The sequence below is a fragment of the Ursus maritimus genome, unplaced genomic scaffold, assembly GCF_017311325.1.
Source record: "Ursus maritimus isolate PB19 unplaced genomic scaffold, ASM1731132v1 scaffold_14, whole genome shotgun sequence".
Classification (NCBI taxonomy): Eukaryota; Metazoa; Chordata; class Mammalia; order Carnivora; family Ursidae; genus Ursus; species Ursus maritimus.
The window spans coordinates 56,239,685-56,256,006 of NW_024423786.1; the positions used below are offsets into that span (position 1 = coordinate 56,239,685).

Sequence of the window (16,322 nt, forward strand, 5' to 3'; positions counted from 1 at the left end):
GGGGGGGGGTGGGCCCAGGCAGTCCCCCAACTCAGCTGGGGCTCCCCAAATGCTCCCCCGCACTGTCCCCAAGAGCGAGCAGCCGCAGCTCTGCCCTCCTCATGAAGGAGATCCCAGACCCACTGCTGGCTGGCTGGGCCTGTCCTCACCCACCAGCGTCCTGCAGGGCACACGGACACCAACGCCCCACCCGAGCAGCCCCTGGGTGCAGTGGGGGGACACTGCAGGTGTTCGTCAACAGAGAGTGGGTGCCCCCACACCTCTGCCCCATCGCCCCCCAGCCACCAACACAGCAGCTCAGCCCAGGTGTTGGGGAGGCGTTTAATGAGCACCGGGGACACAAAACAGCCCCGGACAAACACACCAAACTCAGATCTGAAGGGAAACATACAAGAAAACACAACAGCAGACTTGCCTAGAGAAGGGGCCACTTTTCAGTTGGCTGGGGGAGGGGGTGGAATGTTCCCAGGACCTTCGGAGGGCAGTGGGGGCCTCAGCATCGGGGGCATGGGAGTTGGGGGATGCACCCCAGGATTTGAGGGGTGAACTACAGGAGGCTGGGGGTGGACCCCAGGAGCTGGAGGATGGACCCCAGGAGCCGATGGGTGGACCCCAGGAGGTGGGGGGTGGACCCCAGGAGCCTGGGGATGGATCCCTGGGGCCGGTGGATGGACCCCAGGAGCTGCTGGGTGGACCCCTGGGGCCTGGGGGTGAACCGCGGGAGCTGGGGGATGTACCCCTGGGGCCTGGGGGTGAACCCCAGCAGATGGGGGAGGATGGACGCCCGGGGCAGGGGGGTGGACCCCTGGGGCTGGAGGGTGGACACCCGGAGCTGGTGGGTGGACCCCAGATGTTGGTGGGTGGACCACTGGTGCTGGGGGGTGAACCCCGGGAGCTGGGGGATGGACTCCTGGTGCTGGGGGATGGACCCCAGATGTTGGGGGGTGGACCCCTGGTGCTGGGGGGTGGACCCCAGGAGCTGGTGGGGGCAGCTGGGGAGGGCCCGGTGGCCCTGAGGGTGCAGGCCCACTGGGCGGCATGGGTGGCAGAGGCAGGCCTCCCGGAGGTGGTGGGGGCAAAGACTCCGGCAGAGGTGGCCGGGGGGGCAAACCATTCATCAGGGGGGGTGGGGGTCTCTTCACCCCAGGAGGCCCAGCAGGGAGGCTCGGTGGGGCTGGTGGCTTCTCCATCTTGAAGTGGAACTGCAGGAAAAACTGGAGAAATAGAAGAGGCTGAGTGGGGCCTTTGGGGCCCTGGGGGAAGGGACAGGCCAGCCAAGGCACCCATCGAAGGCCCCAGAACAGCCTGCAGCCAGACCGACCTACCTGCTTGGTTTCCCGATTCCAGTGAGTCCAAAACTTGCCTTCAGCCTTATCGATCTCCCTGCTTGGCACCTGCGTGGGGAGGGGGGCAGACGGGGGCCTTTAGGACCACCACGGCCCTCACGTCCGGGCAGGAAGCTCAATGGAGTGCGAGGTGCCAGCCTCCCAGGCAGGTGACTGCCCTTTGGCCCAGCAAAGGCCCAGCAGGGGGACACCATTCAGTTCTGGGGTAGCAGACAAGCCCCGCTCCTTAGCAACCCTGCCCCCTGGTGGAAGCTGTGATTTGTGCTCTCATCCGTGCGGGCCCAGGACGAGACGGAGGAGCAGGACGAGGCTATGGGATCCCTGAACAGCCTGGCCACGAGGGCCTCTTATGGCTAAGGGCACCCGACCTCAGGACGCCCAGCCCCCAACCCTCACGTCCTTTCCCAGCCTTCCAGAGGCAAGGACCCACTGATGGCACGCCTGTGGAGCAGGCCGGAGGGCCAGCAACTGGCCGCTCAGCACAGCGTGGTGCATCTGGGGACCCCGTGGGCACTACCTTGAAGGCGATGGTCTCGTAGGGCTCGGCAGCCATCAGCAGGTACTGCCAACGCCGGTCCGGAGGCTCGATCCTCTGCTCATAGGCAGACATGAAGCGATGGCGGGGCATGATGCCCTCGGCGATCTCAGGGTAGTCAATCTGCGGGGACAAAGCCGGTGGCAGCGCTGCCTTTCGAAGGACCGCCCGCCCTCACGGTCGGGTGCCAGGCCCCAGCTTACCTGGAAGAGGAGGCTCTGCTGGCCCATCTCGGTGTCCCTCTGCTTGGTCACTGCAACACACGAGGGTCTCTAGTTCAGGCCAACTTGTCCTCCCTGAGGCTAAGGGCCACGGGTGTGGCTAATGCCACCCACAAATGGGAGGACGGGACCCCAGGGGACCTGTACTCAGGTGGCTGCCACCCAGGGCCAGGAGAGTCCCTGCCTGAGATAACAGGTAGGGGCGCGGGCAGGAGTGGGCACTGTTGCCCTCACCTGGAGGCCCGGGGCCGCACCGTGCAGGAGCTCCGGACTGGGCACGCTGTGTACGTAAGGCAAGGGAGGTCTGTACCCCGGTGACTGGGAGGGTGCCCTTCGCATGAGAGGTCTGCCGCCAAGCCTCCAGAGGCTGTGCCCCCACTTCCAGGCTGCTCTCCATACAGCTCCGAGGCATGCCGCACTCCCCCTTAAGCCCTCAAGCGTCCCCCTGCTTTACTCAGGAGACACACCAGATGCCCGATTACGGCCAAAAGACTTTTGGTAGCCTCCCCACAAGGATCCTGTCATCCCAGCCCTAGCTTATGATGCAGACCTGGCCCAGGGCCTTTGCACTACTGTGTCCTGCCTGAATGCCAGTCACCCACATGGTTTCTCTACTTTTATTTAGCACATCTGTCTGATAGCTTTTTCTTCCTTTCTAACTCCCAGGAACACAGTTCTCTACATTCTAATTGAGCCACTTAACCAACTTTCTGGCAGGTGATCCAGAAACCCTCCTCTCTGCCCAGTGGTTCCACTGAGCAAGTGGTTTCTTAACGGACCTTCCCCCTCCTCCTCCCCAAGGTCAAAGGAAAGGGACTCACGGGCCCCTCCCCCATGGCCACTCATCCTCACAAGGACTGTAAACTATCGCTAGCTCCCCAAACACCGGGATAAGGCACAAAGGGTGCAAGGGAAGCCCTGACACTGTGATTTGGTGGTTTGGGGAAGTTCACATGAAAGGTGGGGCCCAGGGCCACTAGTGGACCAGGCTGGGGGGCCCATCCCAGCCCGATCCTTCTGATGGACCACCAGGAGAGGTGTGGGCGAGGGAGGGCCCCTGCTTCAAAGGCCAGAGAACAATAGTCTCCATGGGGCTCAAGGACGGGGGCTGGGGGTCGGGGGCAAAGGGCTCATTCAGGCTCAGGACAGACCACACTCCCAGACAGAACTACCTTTGTAGCCAGGGCGGCCAATCTTCACAAACTTCTTCACCTCCACCTTGACCTTTTCTGGCGCCGGCTGGGCGGGGGCCTCCTTGGCCTCCTTGGCGGCTCGCCGGGCCCTGCAGGCGGGATGCATACGGCGCTGTGGCCCCTCCACACAGGCTGCCAAGGCCACAAGCCCAGGTGCTGGGAGTTGTCCAACCCCCACACTGACCTTGGAGTTTGTCTGAGAGGCCAGGGGTATGGGGGGGGGGGGTTGGCTAGGGGTCCTGGGGTTTGCATGAAGTGGGGATGAGACAAGCTCAGGACACCCCTCTCTTCTTGTCATGTTTCCTGCTGCCCCTTACTAGGGAGTCTTCTGTGAACCCTAACCTTTTTCCTCTCGTGTCCCAGAAGCCTCACGCTCAAGCAAGATCAGTTAGCTTAATCGCCGCGGAAAGAGCACCTCCCACCTCCCCTGGCATCCACCCTCTACTCAGCCCCAAGGCACGCACGGCTGGGCTGGCTCGAGACCACCTCACACCGACGGACGCAAGTGACGCCTCGTCTACCTCGGAGGCCTGGGCACTGGAAGGGGCCTGAGGTACTCACAAGTTGGTCTGATGCTTCTTCCCTTGCGTATGTGCCAGGTAGCTCCCCTGCAGTGGGAAAAGCACACAGACGACTCAAGACAAGGTGGTGGGGGCGGGCCAAGAGGCAGAACCAGCCCGTCCACCAGGCCACCGGAGGATGAACAAGGTCCAGGGGGTTTACACAAAGTGCAACGAAACGCACACACAGCCTAAGAGAAAGTCTTAGTGGTCATGGCGTGTGGGACACGGCACGTCTCAGTGCCTGCCATGGCGGGGAGCTTAGCTGACCTGGCTGGACGGTGGAGACCACGTGGCACCAGCCGGTGGACCCCCAAGTGAACGTGCCCTGTGACCCTGTGCGTCCGTTCTGACCACAGCCCAGGGGACCTCTCCCCAGAGAGCAAGATAAACTTTACGTTTTTCTGGACCAGCAGAGGGACACTGGGCCACGTCTGGGCATGTCTGTGGTCGTCACGACTAGGGGACGCTGCTCAGCAGCCCCCGGAGAATGGCCCGGCTCTGATGCCAGCAGCGCTAAGGGGACAGACCCTGACATACGAGACTGGCCAACTCAGCACTACTTGTGCACAAACCGAAAAACCACCAGGCCTTTGATAGCGTGGAAAAGGACAAACAAAATGTATTTGTTACTGAATCAGGACCACATGAGCACTCATTAGACCATCGCTGGGACGATCTTAGGGTCGTTGAAAGAAATAACCTAAAGCCACATCAACGAGATCTCAAAACCTGGACCTAGAACGTCCGGATCGTGCCTGCCCCATGCCTGCAGGCATGCGTTCACGTGGGATTGGCACTGACGGTGTTCAGGAGAAGCGGGCTGGAGGGAGCCCCATACACCCACTGCGGCGGCGGCAGGCTCTGGGGCGCAGGCTGGTGAGCGAGCAGACCTGAGCCCCGCCGCCCCCGGCCACACTCTGAATGACGTCCCAGAATTAACAGGGAGAGCGCGATGGCACAGGGATGGGAACGGCGAGCCCTGCCGGAGCAGGGACGGGCTGGCGGCATCTGCACCACGCCGGTGGTGGCGGAGCAGCAGAGCCCTGCCCAGCGCGGAGAACGCACCTCATTGTTGTGCAGGGTCAGACACAGCTTGCACTCGTAGGAGCCCAGATGGTTTTTCATGAAGTACGGGTCCTGTGCAGGGAGACACACCCCGTTAGCCGCAGCCACACCCCATGGTCCCTGCCCGCCGTGAGGAGCCAAGGCTCTCTCTTCATCTAAGCAGCACAGCCCTCCCTCAACTGGCAGAGAGGGTCGCTGCTTTCCTCCTGGGCAGCTGTTCCGAGGACACAAGACTGGGGCGGCCAGGGCCCTGCAGGGCCTGCTGACGGACCCAGGCAACCTGGCAGGGGTGGGGGCCAACAATGCTGGTGCTGTCCCCACTTCTGAAGCAGTTCTGGGCCTAGACGGCAGCAAAGCCAAAACAGCACTGCTGGGCGCCCACCTCCCGGGCCAGGACAGGGATCTGTTACCAACCACGCCGCCGCGCCAAACACCAGCGCACAAGCCAGGTGCTAGAAGAACAGCAGTGAACGGGCTGTAACAAAGGCCCACGGAGGTCCCTGTCTCTGCGTGCGGGGTTCCCAGGCCAGACAGGTGACTTTCCATAAACAAAGGCCACAGGGTAAGCGCTTCTGACCCCAAGCATAGAGCACACCAGCTGGGGTTCAAACCCTAACTGCACTGCCCGGTGGCCAAGCCATCTTTGGCAATGACAGTCTTGCCTTGTTTCCTCGAGAGGAAGGTAACAGAACTAATCTCAGAGGTGAGGGCTCAACACATGTCAGGGGTTCAAAGTCTAAGCAGAACCACACACTGACCGCTGGGGGTCCCGCCCAGGGCGACTGTCCCCAGGCAACACTGGGTGATGTCTGGGCACATCTGTAGTCCTCACAACTGGGATGCTCCTAGCACTGAGTGGCTGAGACCCAGAGATGCTGCCCAGAATGTTCTGGCCCTAAACGTCTGAAGTGCCAACAGTGAGACTCTGGTCTACCTACAGCTGCGCAGACCCAAAAGAAATGTTGCCCTCTGCTGCTTACAGCGGATATCAACTCACATGATGCTGTCAGGGCCCTCGCCACTGATAATTCTCTACATCTCTGGTAAATCCAACAAAACCAAAAACTTTGTGCAATAAAAGGCCTCTTTGAACAGCAGGTGGTCTCTGGAGTAGACAGCAGGAGCTGCTCTAAATCAAGTTCCCTCGACTACAGACCAGGACCCCAAGGCCAAGGGCACCAGGTGCAGCGTATACTGAACTCGGCTCCGTGGACAGAAGGGAGAGGGAGGGGCCACGAGATGGGAGGGACCTGCTGGCCCGCAGTTCAACCAACCTTGTTGATGTCGATGGTCTCCAGGGCCAGCTGCCGGAGGCGCTCCCTGCGGTCTCGGTTGCTCTCCGAGGAGGAGGCCACGCCTCCACTCCCGGTCTTACCCCCGGGGCGATGCTGGAAGTCCATGGTGAGGGCGTTGGGGCTTTACCAGACGGGTAGAGGGACCTGCAGGGCCAAAGGGGAAGCTGTGAGAGCACAGGACACCGCCTGGCGGACAGGGCAGGCCAAGACCCCCTTTCTCAGCCTCCTCTTCCCTGCCTATCTTCCAGGAGACTAAGGGCCCACGGTGGCCCAAGGACACACAAACCAGGAATAAGGATGAACAAGGACAAGTGGGGCGTCTGTGAATGACTGTGGGGGAGAACTGGAAACTGCAGCCCGAGAAGTGTAAAAGCTCACAGACCCAAAACGGCAACGGGGAAGAGGTGGCCCAGTTCTCTCACCAACAAGTCTCACCTCCTTCAGGAAGCTTTCCTGGACTGCCTAAGTACACAGTGTGCACTCCTCTGAATTCTTTCTGCTTGTCTACACTCCATTCTCCCAAGCTAAATTCTACTCTGTGACTCAGCTGTAAGTCTGCTGAAGGCAAGAAAGACGTCTATCCATCCATCTACCTACCTGCATCTTTTGCCTAATACTCAAGAGAGATTCAAGACCTCTCTGTGGCCAAGGACGGTTCCCTGAACCCTAAATAGCCTGGTTCCATTACCTACTACTGTGCTTCCCACGTGCTCAGACCCAACCTCCACGCACCTCCCTCCGGCCCCGTACACTCTCCCTCTTGACTTGGTCAGTGTCAGCCCCAGGCCCCTGGCTTAAACCCACCATATCTTGTCTCTGTAGAGATGAGCTCACAGGAATGGGGCCCAGGAGTGAATATGACCCCACAAAGACGTCCCCATTCTAATCCTTGAAACCCAAGAATATGGAACCATAAATGGCAAAAAGGACCTGGCAGGGGCAGGCAAGTCAAGACCCCCCAAGGTGGGGGTGAGCTTGGGTTCCCAGGGGGCCCAGTGTCCTCACGAGGTCCTCACGAGAGGGAGGCAGAGGGAGGGAGTCCTAGAGACGGGCAGAGGTGAGGATGGAGGTGCTGGAGGTAAAGATGGAGGAGGTGCCGTGGGCCAGGGATCTGGTGCCCCCAGAAGCAGGAAAAGGCAGAAGCCAGGTCTTACTGGGGTCCCAGGGGAACACAACTCTCCATTTTATACTTAGAAAAAGGAGCGCCTGGGTAGCGCAGTCGTTAAGCGTCTGCCTTCGGCTCAGGGCGTGATCCCGGCGTTCCGGGATCGAGTCCCACATCGGGCCCCTCGGCTGGGAGCCTGCTTCTTCCTCTCCCACTCCCCTGCTGTGTTCCCTCTATCGCTGGCTGTCACATAAATAAATAAAATCTTTTAAAAAAAATGGTTTAATGATCTACTTATTTTAAAGAAAAAACAGAAGAAGCGAAGGGATGGGGTGGGGGTGGAATCTCAAACAGACTCTGCACTGAATGCAAAGCCCGATGCAGGGCTGGATCTCACAACCCTGAGAACACGACCTGAGCTGAAATCAAGAGTCGAACACTTAGCTGACTGAGCCAGCCAGGCGCCCCCATTTTATACTTCTGACCTCCAGAACTGCACGGTAATAACCCTGTACCATTTAAACCACTGACTTTGTGGTGATTGGCCACAGCGGCCACAGGAGAGGAACACATCGGGTGCAGCCCCGCTCTGCGTGGACCTGCAGCGTGACTGGGAGTCGCCCCTTACTCTAGGAATCTAGACCTCTCTTTGGCCCCGTTCTTATTCCCTGGACGAGCATACAAAGACCTCATACCTGGGAACCAGGAAAGTGACCTCCCAGATGGGTGCTGAACCAGGAACTTGTACCTGTCACAGGGTCTGACTTTTTATTACCCGAGTCCACCCAGAGCTGCCAAGCCTGAGAGACCAGCACCAGCAACCATGGCAAGCGCTCTGCGAAAGAGAACGTTTCGTCCTGACAAAAGGAGACTACACTACCCGGACAGCCCTGACCAGGAACACCGGGGCGCCACCTGCACCTTCTTCCGCAAGACCAGGGAGAACTGCACCCCAACACGCACGGAGGCCTGTGGCCGCAGTCTGCCCAGAGTGCTGTGCTTCCCGATGGCAGACCTGGCCACAGGCTCCTTAGGGAGCACTGCCTGCGCCTGCTGGTGGAGCACCTGACTTGCCCTGCAGGAGACCCAAGATTTCTGGGTGAAGTGACAGAACCTCCCACGGGGGAAGAGGAGGGACACTCCCGGCCCTCTGGCCTCCCCTGGCAGCACGGATCCGCAGCAGGGGTCAGGGGCATGGGAGGTCTCTTTCCCACAGCTCCTGAGTGACTTACAGGCCTCTGTGGAGAGATAACACCCACTTCTCAAGGCTGTTACAGGAGGGCATTCACCTGAACAACAAAAACTGGGTGCTTTTGAGGGTGGGAGTGTGCTCTGATCAAGTCAGCAGTCAACCAACGGGTGGATGAAGGCCTGCTCAGCGTCACTAGCGAAACCACAGTGGGATGCCACCTCACTCAGATCAGGGAGGCTGTTCCCAAAAAGAAAACAAAGGCAGCGTGTGCTCTCCAGTTCGGCTGGGGCTCAGGGGGGACCTACGTGCTCCCTGTGAAGCAGGCACTGACAGCTCCAGGGGCCAGGACAGAGATGTGCCCTCACTTCCTGTCACATGTTGTACCGGTGACACCTCCAGGACACCCCACAGTGACTCGGCAGAGGTAAAAGCTACAAGAGCGACTCAGAAGGCAAAGATGTGGGGGCGCATGGGTGGCACAGCGCTTAAGCGTCTGTCTTCGGCTCAGGGCCTGATCCCGGCGTTATGGGATCGAGCCCCACATCAGGCTCTTCTGCTGGGAGCCTGCTTCTTCCTCTCCCACTCCCCCTGCTTGTGTTCCCTCTCTCGCTGGCTGTCTCTCTCTGTGTCAAATAAATAAATAAATAAAATCTTAAAAAAAAAAAAAAAGAAGGAACTGGGCTCCTCACCAAGGTGGTGGGAACTCGGCTTTGTCAACATCTTTGCCTTCTTCTTCTTTTTTTTTTTTTTTTTTTTTAAGATCTTTATTTATTTATTTATTTGACACAGAGAGAGACAGCCAGCGAGAGAGGGAACACAAGCAGGGGGAGTGGGAGAGGAAGAAGCAGGCTCCCAGCAGAGGAGCCTGATGTGGGGCTCGATCCCATAACGCAGGGATTACGCCCTGAGCCGAAGGCAGACGCTTAACCGCTGCGCCACCCAGGCGCCCCAGAGCCCAGTTCCTTCTTAAACAGCGGGATAAGCCCCTCGAATGCTGGCGGCAGCCTGGAGAACAGGCACCAGGGGCGTCACAAAAAGGGCCCGCGGACAGAGTGATGGGCTCAGGGAGACTGAACTCAAACGCTGAACTGGTCACCAAGTCAGAGGGATACCAGTAAGTACCAGAGACCCAAACTGCCAGTTACTCGTGGCCCACTGCACACAACATCCCTATCCTCCAGGAGGGCCCAGGGGCCCTGACCAGCTGCTTGGCAGGCTGCAGTTTTACTCTCACGAGAACCGGAATGGAGGGCCACTTCACTTACAGGTGCAGGGACAGTGGGAGAGAGTTGGAGAGTGGGGGAGCGGAATGACGGCTGAAAGAGGGAATTCCATCAAAACCTGCCCTTCCCCCACACCTTGCCCAGAAGGTCCAGCTGGAGGCCCACAGCCCAGCCCAGGGGCACAGCAAGAGCGCCAGAGACGGTATTCTCAGACCCTGACAGCTGGGGTCCCCCATGCCCCCAAAGAAAACACCAGTGTCTTCCCAGGGTCGCTGGGCAGTGAGGCTCACTAGGTGAGAAGCTGGGAACTCAAACACACACAGACACGAAGAATTCCACATACCAACCCCCTCCCCCCCAGCGACATTAGTGTCCTCCTTAAACACCAGGCAAATTATGACACCACAAAAGCAGAACAACACACCCAAAGTTAACAAGGTGAGTTAAAACCAGAACAAAAAAACCTCCGTGAAGTAAAGATAGAACGATCCAAACAAAAAGCTGAATTTGAGAGCTTGGAAGTCCAAGTTACATCTTTTAGAAAGGAGAACAAAAAGGGAAAAAATAAAAGGCAGCACAAAACCTAGGTAAAATTTCAGAGCAAGTATCATCACAGAAATATGACAGCATTCCCAAAGGGCAATAAACCAGGGCTGAGAGAATCTCCTTGCTCCCATAGAAACACGCAAAAAGCCTGTCAATAAAGACAATCAGGAAAGCTTACCGCACCCAGAAAACCTTTAGTTTCTAACAAAGAAAGAAAAAGACCAGAGAAAAAAAGGCGGGAAACCAGGAGAGGAACCGGCTTTTCGGAAGAGCACTGAACAAGCGGTGAGCAACCTTCTCCCGGTTTCAAGATGGATTCTTTACCCTAACTTCTGGTCGTGCCAGGGCTCAAACTCAATCAGTCAATCGATGCCTTCAAAAGCCACCCCGGGATGCATCCCGAGACGACCATGGAAAAGGAACACACGGCCAGATGAGAACAGAAGCGGACTCGGGGGACACGCACAGAAAGTTCGAGACAACTGCTCGGATGCCCTGCCAGCAACCGGTGCAGACTGGGGCAGGTGTGCCGGCCTCTGAGGGGGCGTTTCTGTGGTGGTGGTAGGGGTGGACGGGGAGAGGACGAGGAAGCCATGAGTTTGTTTAAAGCCACGGAGAAATACAATGGGTAAGAGAGTAATATGTTGAGAGCTTCGAGGGAGAAAATCACTACCGGGCCAAGAAAACCAGGCTAATAGGAAAAACGAAGACCTTAGCTTCGGGGCAGAGAAGCGCAGCGGAAGAACAGCGCACGCTCAACTCCGACGGTGTTGCTAACACCGGCGCAGACCCCGCCGGGGACAAGCCAGGGCCAGCTCCGAGAACAGAGGGGAGGGGGGAGCGGGGCGAAGCACCCCGGCCCGGGCCTTCCCCACGCCCTCCTCGGGTGGCCCACAGCCAGGGACCCCACAGTGGCTGGCACCGCGGCTTCCGCGCGCCGCGACCCCGACCCGACCCCGCCGGCCGCCGGCCAGACGTCCGAGGAGGCGGGACTCGCCCGGCCCGCCCGGAGCGCGGCCCAGGAGCTCGGGCCCGTGGGCGCCACGAATTCAAAAGCCGCCCGGTCCTCACCCCGCGCCCCCCGCCGCCCACGTCCGCTGCGGTCAGGGGCCGCCAGGGCCCCGGGGCCGCCGCCCTCAGCCCGCGCCCCTCCTCACCCCGCGCAGCTCCTCACTCCGCGCCCGCCACGAATACGTTATGCGCACGCGCTTCGGGTGCTAGGGAAGCACTTCCGGGGTCAAAGGGGGGGAGGGGAAACGGCCTCCCGTGTGCGTATGCCCGCTCTGCCCGGCGAGGAAGACCAAAAGCTCCGCAGGCGCGAGGAATGGGGGCGGGGCTGAGAGTAAGGGCCGGCACTTGAAGTGCGCATGCGCACCAGGCTCTCAACGCCTAACTCGCGCGGGGTCAGTTCTCACCGGAGGCCCAGCTTTCACTCGTCGGTAAAGGGCGCCACCGATCGTGAGGGTACCTTACTCTGTTCCCACCCCGATCCAGCTTATTGCACAATTATCTATAACGATCGTCTGTGTCGTCTTGTATCGCGTGCGCCCCACGCGGGCTTCGCTTATCGCCGCGCGCCGGCCATCCACGGGATGTGTGGTTTGGAAGCGCGCAAGCGCAGTGGCTGCGGTGGTGCTTCCGGGACGGCGCTGTGCGACTTTTTTGGCGCGATTGGGGACGGCGGCCGGGAGGGCGCGGTCAGCTCTTCGCGTTTGGGGTCCTGGCAGCGCCATGCGCTACAACGAGAAGGAGCTGCAGGCGCTGTCCCGGCAGCCGGCTGAGCTGGCGGCCGAGCTGGGCATGCGGGGCCCCAAGAAAGGCAGCGGTGAGCGGGCCGGGGCCAGGCGGGCCGGGCGGGTGGGTGGGGGTGGGCGGCCGCCGAGCCCGTGTGAGCCCGCCCTGTGCCCGCAGTGCTGAAGCGGCGGCTGGTGAAACTGGTGGTCAACTTCCTCTTCTATTTTCGGACGGACGAGGCCGAGGTAGGCCGACGGGCCCGGTGGGGGGCGGGGCCGGGGGGGTGTCGGGGGCCCGGCGGCGGGAGGGGCCGTGGCCCGGCGGGGGCGCGTCGGAAGCCAGGGCTTTGGCCCGGCAGGGGCGGGGCCGGGCGGGGGTCGGGTCGGTGACCCGGCGGGGAGCGGGGCGGGTTGGGGGCGCGGGGCCGAGTTGGGGGCCGGAGTCCCCGCGGAGGCCCGCCCTCACCGGCCCCCTCGCGCCTCTCTGCCCGCAGCCTGTCGGAGCCCTGCTGCTGGAGCGCTGCAGAGTCACCCAGGAGGAGCCCAGCGGCTTCTCCATCAGTGAGTGCTGGGCCCCGCCCTGCCCCTCCCGGTCCCCGCCGCCGCGTCTGTGTGCGCGGAGGTAAAGTCCACTGCCCCGGGCGGCGGGAGGGCGAGCCGGGCTCTTCCCCCCGCCCCCCTCGGGCGCAACCACTTCCTAGCTGCGCCGCAGATCCGCTAGGACTTTCTCTCGTGTTGGGGAGCACTGCGTCGTTCGGTGCCCGGCCCGGTTCTGGGCGCTGCGGAGGACCCTCTGGGGTCGTCTTGAGAGCGTCGAGTCCGCAGAGGCTGCTGGAGTCTGTGCTGGTTTTCTGGTGTGCGCATAAACGAGAGAAACGCGTACTCTTCCAGTCCAGGAGGGCAGAAGTCCGACAACAGGGTGTCTGCAGGGGTGCTTCCTTGCCAGGGGAAACTTTCCCAGGCGATCTGGCTCCTGGGGGTCGCCAGCAGGGCCAGGCGCTCTTGCCCTTTGTAGAATCATTCCTGCAGTTTCCATGTCCGCGTGGCTCACCCTCGCCGTGTTTGTGTGCACATCTTCCTTTCTATAAGGACACGAGTGGGATTGGGTTTGGTGGCCACCTTCTTCCAGCTGGGTTCATCTCCTATTATTACACTTGCAACGCTCCTGTATCCAGATAGGGCCATATTTTCAGGTTCTAGGGCTTAGGACTTGAATATACCATTTTGAGGACACAGTTCAATCCACAGCTCAGCTGGTAGGAAGAGAGGAGTCTGGGCTTAGACTAGAGGAAGGGACAGTTTTGGCCAGAGGCAACAGGTAGCTGAGGCCTGTGGTGGGCTTTGCGGGGGGGCAGTGAGTGAGAACAGACCGGGGGGGCTGCTCCCTCTGCAGGCTTCCTGGAGGACCCGGAGAGGAAGTACCACTTTGAATGCTGCAGTGAGGAGCAATGTCAGGAGTGGATGGGGGCTCTGCGTNTTCATGCGGAGAAGCCTCATATTCTACAGGAATGAGATCCAGAAGATGACTGGCAAGGTGCACAGAGGGCATGGGGGGGGGTGGAGCCAGGGGTGTGGGCCTCTGGGGCCTGGGCTCATGCTGCCCATTCACCCACACAGGATCCCCTGGAGCAGTTCGGCATATCTGAGGAGGCCAGGTTCCAGCTGGGTGGCTTGAAGGCCTGAGTCTGGAACAAGCCCTCCCTACCCTCTCCAGGCCCTGGCTTTCCTGGTCAAGCCTGGATTTGCTGCAGCACGTGCTTGCCTGAAGGACTTCAAAAGCCCAAGATTGGTGGGGGTGGGCAGGGGCAGGTTGGAGAAACACTCCAGTAACCCACCCCCCTACCCCCGGACTGGTCTGGCACCTGTTGGTGCCCCATGCTGCTACCGGGGGATGAGTGTCCACTCCTAGAAGCTGTGCCCAGCCCCTTGGGCACATCCGTCTGTGGCCTGGCGGCTTCTGAGGCTGGTGCAGCTCTCCTGCCCTGTGCAGGCTGAATGTACAAAGCTAGACAATGCTGTGAAGGGCGTGGAGGCCATGCCTCCTGGAGCCACTGTGAATTCTACTCCTGCTGATGGGGCAGGCCCTGGCCAGACGCCTCTGGGCGGAGCTGGGCAGCCTTCACTCAAAGGCCAGTGTGCTTGTTGTATTCAAATAAAGGGACCTCTTTTCCACAGGGGATGGTGCTGCAGTGAATGCAGGGAGGGGCTGGCTCCCAGGCCTCCATGGGACGGCAGTCCTCCCCAGCTTGGAGGTTTAAGTGCCCAGGAGTAAGGGCTGGGCTGCCCCAGTAGAGGTACAGAGACCTAGAACCAGACCACGGAGAGGCAGGGAGCCTGGGACTGGGGTGTTGACAGGCTCCAAGGGACAACAGAAGGGTGGTGTGACTGAACCCAAAGATGACCTGTGATCCAAGGTCCTAGGCCTCCCCTTGAGTACAGGACCTTGGAAAGGGTTTTGCCAATGTTAGAGTCCTAAATCAATTCTTTTTAATAAAAAAAATAAAAAGGAGGCATCCGGGGTGGGCCTGACCTAATCAGGTGTAAGCACGGGAGGGGCTGAGCCTCCCGGAGGAGGGTGCTTGCTGCCATGGTCACGTGGCTGCCTTACTGCCTTAAGGAGCTTACCAGGCTTCTGCGGGAGTCCCTGTCCTCCGCACTTGGGGAATGGTGAGCGTAGCCCTGGCCCTCATGGCTCCCCCTTGCTGCATCATTAGAAACACTGCCAGCAGACGAGGTTCAAGTGAAAACAAATTTTATTACAGTGCCTAGAGATGGAAACGCAGAGTGCACTGAGGTTTTCTTAGGAAAGGAGGGTCAAGCCAGCAGCCCAGGGAGGGACAGGCCATGCCTGCACCCCCAACTGAGACACAGTCTGCCAGAAACACAAAGCAAAGCCCCGTCTGAGTTACAAACCAAGGTCGAGAGACGTGGGACACAAACCAGTGTGGCTGGGCCGCGGGAATGAGCGCGGGCGGGCGGGTAAAGAGGGGCACGTGAGCCTTGGGTAAATCACGGTCCATAGCTGCAAGAGACGGCGAGCTGCCCCGGGAGGGCCGTGTTCACGGTTAGGTTTTCCTGAGCCGAGCCACCTGCGGCCTAGCAGACTTCCCTGAAGTTGCCCGCGGTCGGCGGTAGCCCCGGGGCACTCTGCACCAACACACTGCCTCCCCTCCTCCTGCCCGGGACAGCCTGGCCACTGTGGGGTGATTCCAGACATGCTGTCGCCTAGACACCGTCGTGCCCATCGGCACACGAGCATCTGTGCTGGGAGACTCCGTATGGCACGTCAGCAGGAAGCCCCACGTGAGTGACCATGCGGGCCCTCCCTGAAGTGATGTGTGTGTGGACAGGGTTGCTGTGTTCTACACTGGGGACTCGTGCTGTGACCTCTCCACTGTCCACCCTGTAGCTTTTTAGGGAGGCCTGTGCGCCTGACACGGGGGCATGGGGGGGGACCCTCTCAGGCCGAGCAAACACTGCCATGTCCTGGGGGCCACGGCTTGGGGTTCACAGGGGTGGGGCACAGCACCTTCATGCGCCAGGAGCACCAACCCAGAGGGAGGGAGCCAGGGCAGCCAGTTACAGAAGGATGGGCCAATTTCAAGAACCCATCACGAGCACCATCTTCTGCCTCAACTATTGCTCTGGGCCAGGGGCGTCACCCCCAGGGCACGCAGGAAAGCAGGGCTCTGGCAGGCCCCTGCCTGCGGAAACCAGGGCTCCGGCCAACTTCCAGAATGGAGCCAATGGCCAGACCCACCCCGCGCAGATTGGTCTGCCTTGAGGAGGCGGCTGCTGGCAGAAAAGGGTCCTGCAGTGGCCCTCTCTGGCCTGAGGGCCTCAAGGCCTCTGCCCGCCCACCTAAGAGCTGGACCTGCCCCTGGGGATCAGCAGGAAGCAGGGCCGGGCCGGCCCAGCACGCTGACCCTCCTGGGCAGCCAGGAGCTCAGGGCCTCTACTGAGCAATGGGCTAAACCCCTATGCACAGCCCACCTTTGGAAAGAGGCAAGTTCCCTGTGTTCCTTGGGGGGTGCTAGCACTGAGGACAGGGCTCGGCCTGCACCGACTCAACTTGGCCCTTCCTAGAGCACCCGTCCTGGGGTCTAGGTCCCCCTGCCAGGACCTTGGCTGATGTTGGCCCTTTCAGGGGGCTGGGGGCTTCTGGACACACCCTTTTAAAGACCACAGACATACACAACACTGGGCAGACTACTATACTGGAGGGGCTGGAGAGCCCTGCTGGCAATCTGTGGAAGCATCTGGAATAGCTCTCCTGGCTTTGCCCGGGCCACCTGCCCCCCCCCC

The 16,322-nt window shown here is 60.4% G+C and overlaps 2 protein-coding genes across 3 annotated transcripts; one reads left to right on the forward strand and one right to left on the reverse strand.

The window, feature by feature from the left end:
- Positions 1 to 307: 307 nt before the first annotated feature.
- On the reverse strand, positions 308 to 11,837 carry SF3A2 (splicing factor 3a subunit 2). 2 transcript variants are annotated; one of them, XM_040629720.1, is made up of 9 exons: positions 11,700 to 11,837; positions 6,198 to 6,362; positions 4,924 to 4,995; positions 3,857 to 3,903; positions 3,275 to 3,384; positions 2,085 to 2,134; positions 1,864 to 2,004; positions 1,326 to 1,394; positions 308 to 1,214 (listed from the first exon to the last, which is right to left on the reverse strand). In XM_040629720.1, exons 2-9 carry the CDS (start codon positions 6,321 to 6,323, stop codon positions 435 to 437), a joined length of 1,395 nt encoding a protein of 464 aa, XP_040485654.1. In that variant the 5' UTR covers positions 6,324 to 6,362; positions 11,700 to 11,837; the 3' UTR covers positions 308 to 434. The 2 variants fall into 2 exon arrangements, with proteins under 2 accessions (XP_040485654.1, XP_040485653.1); XM_040629719.1 differs by lacking the exon at positions 11,700 to 11,837 and adding an exon at positions 11,442 to 11,589.
- Positions 11,838 to 11,972: 135 nt separating this feature from the next.
- Positions 11,973 to 14,191, forward strand: PLEKHJ1 (pleckstrin homology domain containing J1). The gene is given in 6 exon segments (XM_040629766.1): positions 11,973 to 12,109; positions 12,196 to 12,263; positions 12,512 to 12,578; positions 13,411 to 13,492; positions 13,494 to 13,551; positions 13,635 to 14,191. Coding segments are annotated over 6 exon segments (435 nt in total). The 5' UTR covers positions 11,973 to 12,015; the 3' UTR covers positions 13,701 to 14,191.
- Positions 14,192 to 16,322: the final 2,131 nt, after the last annotated feature.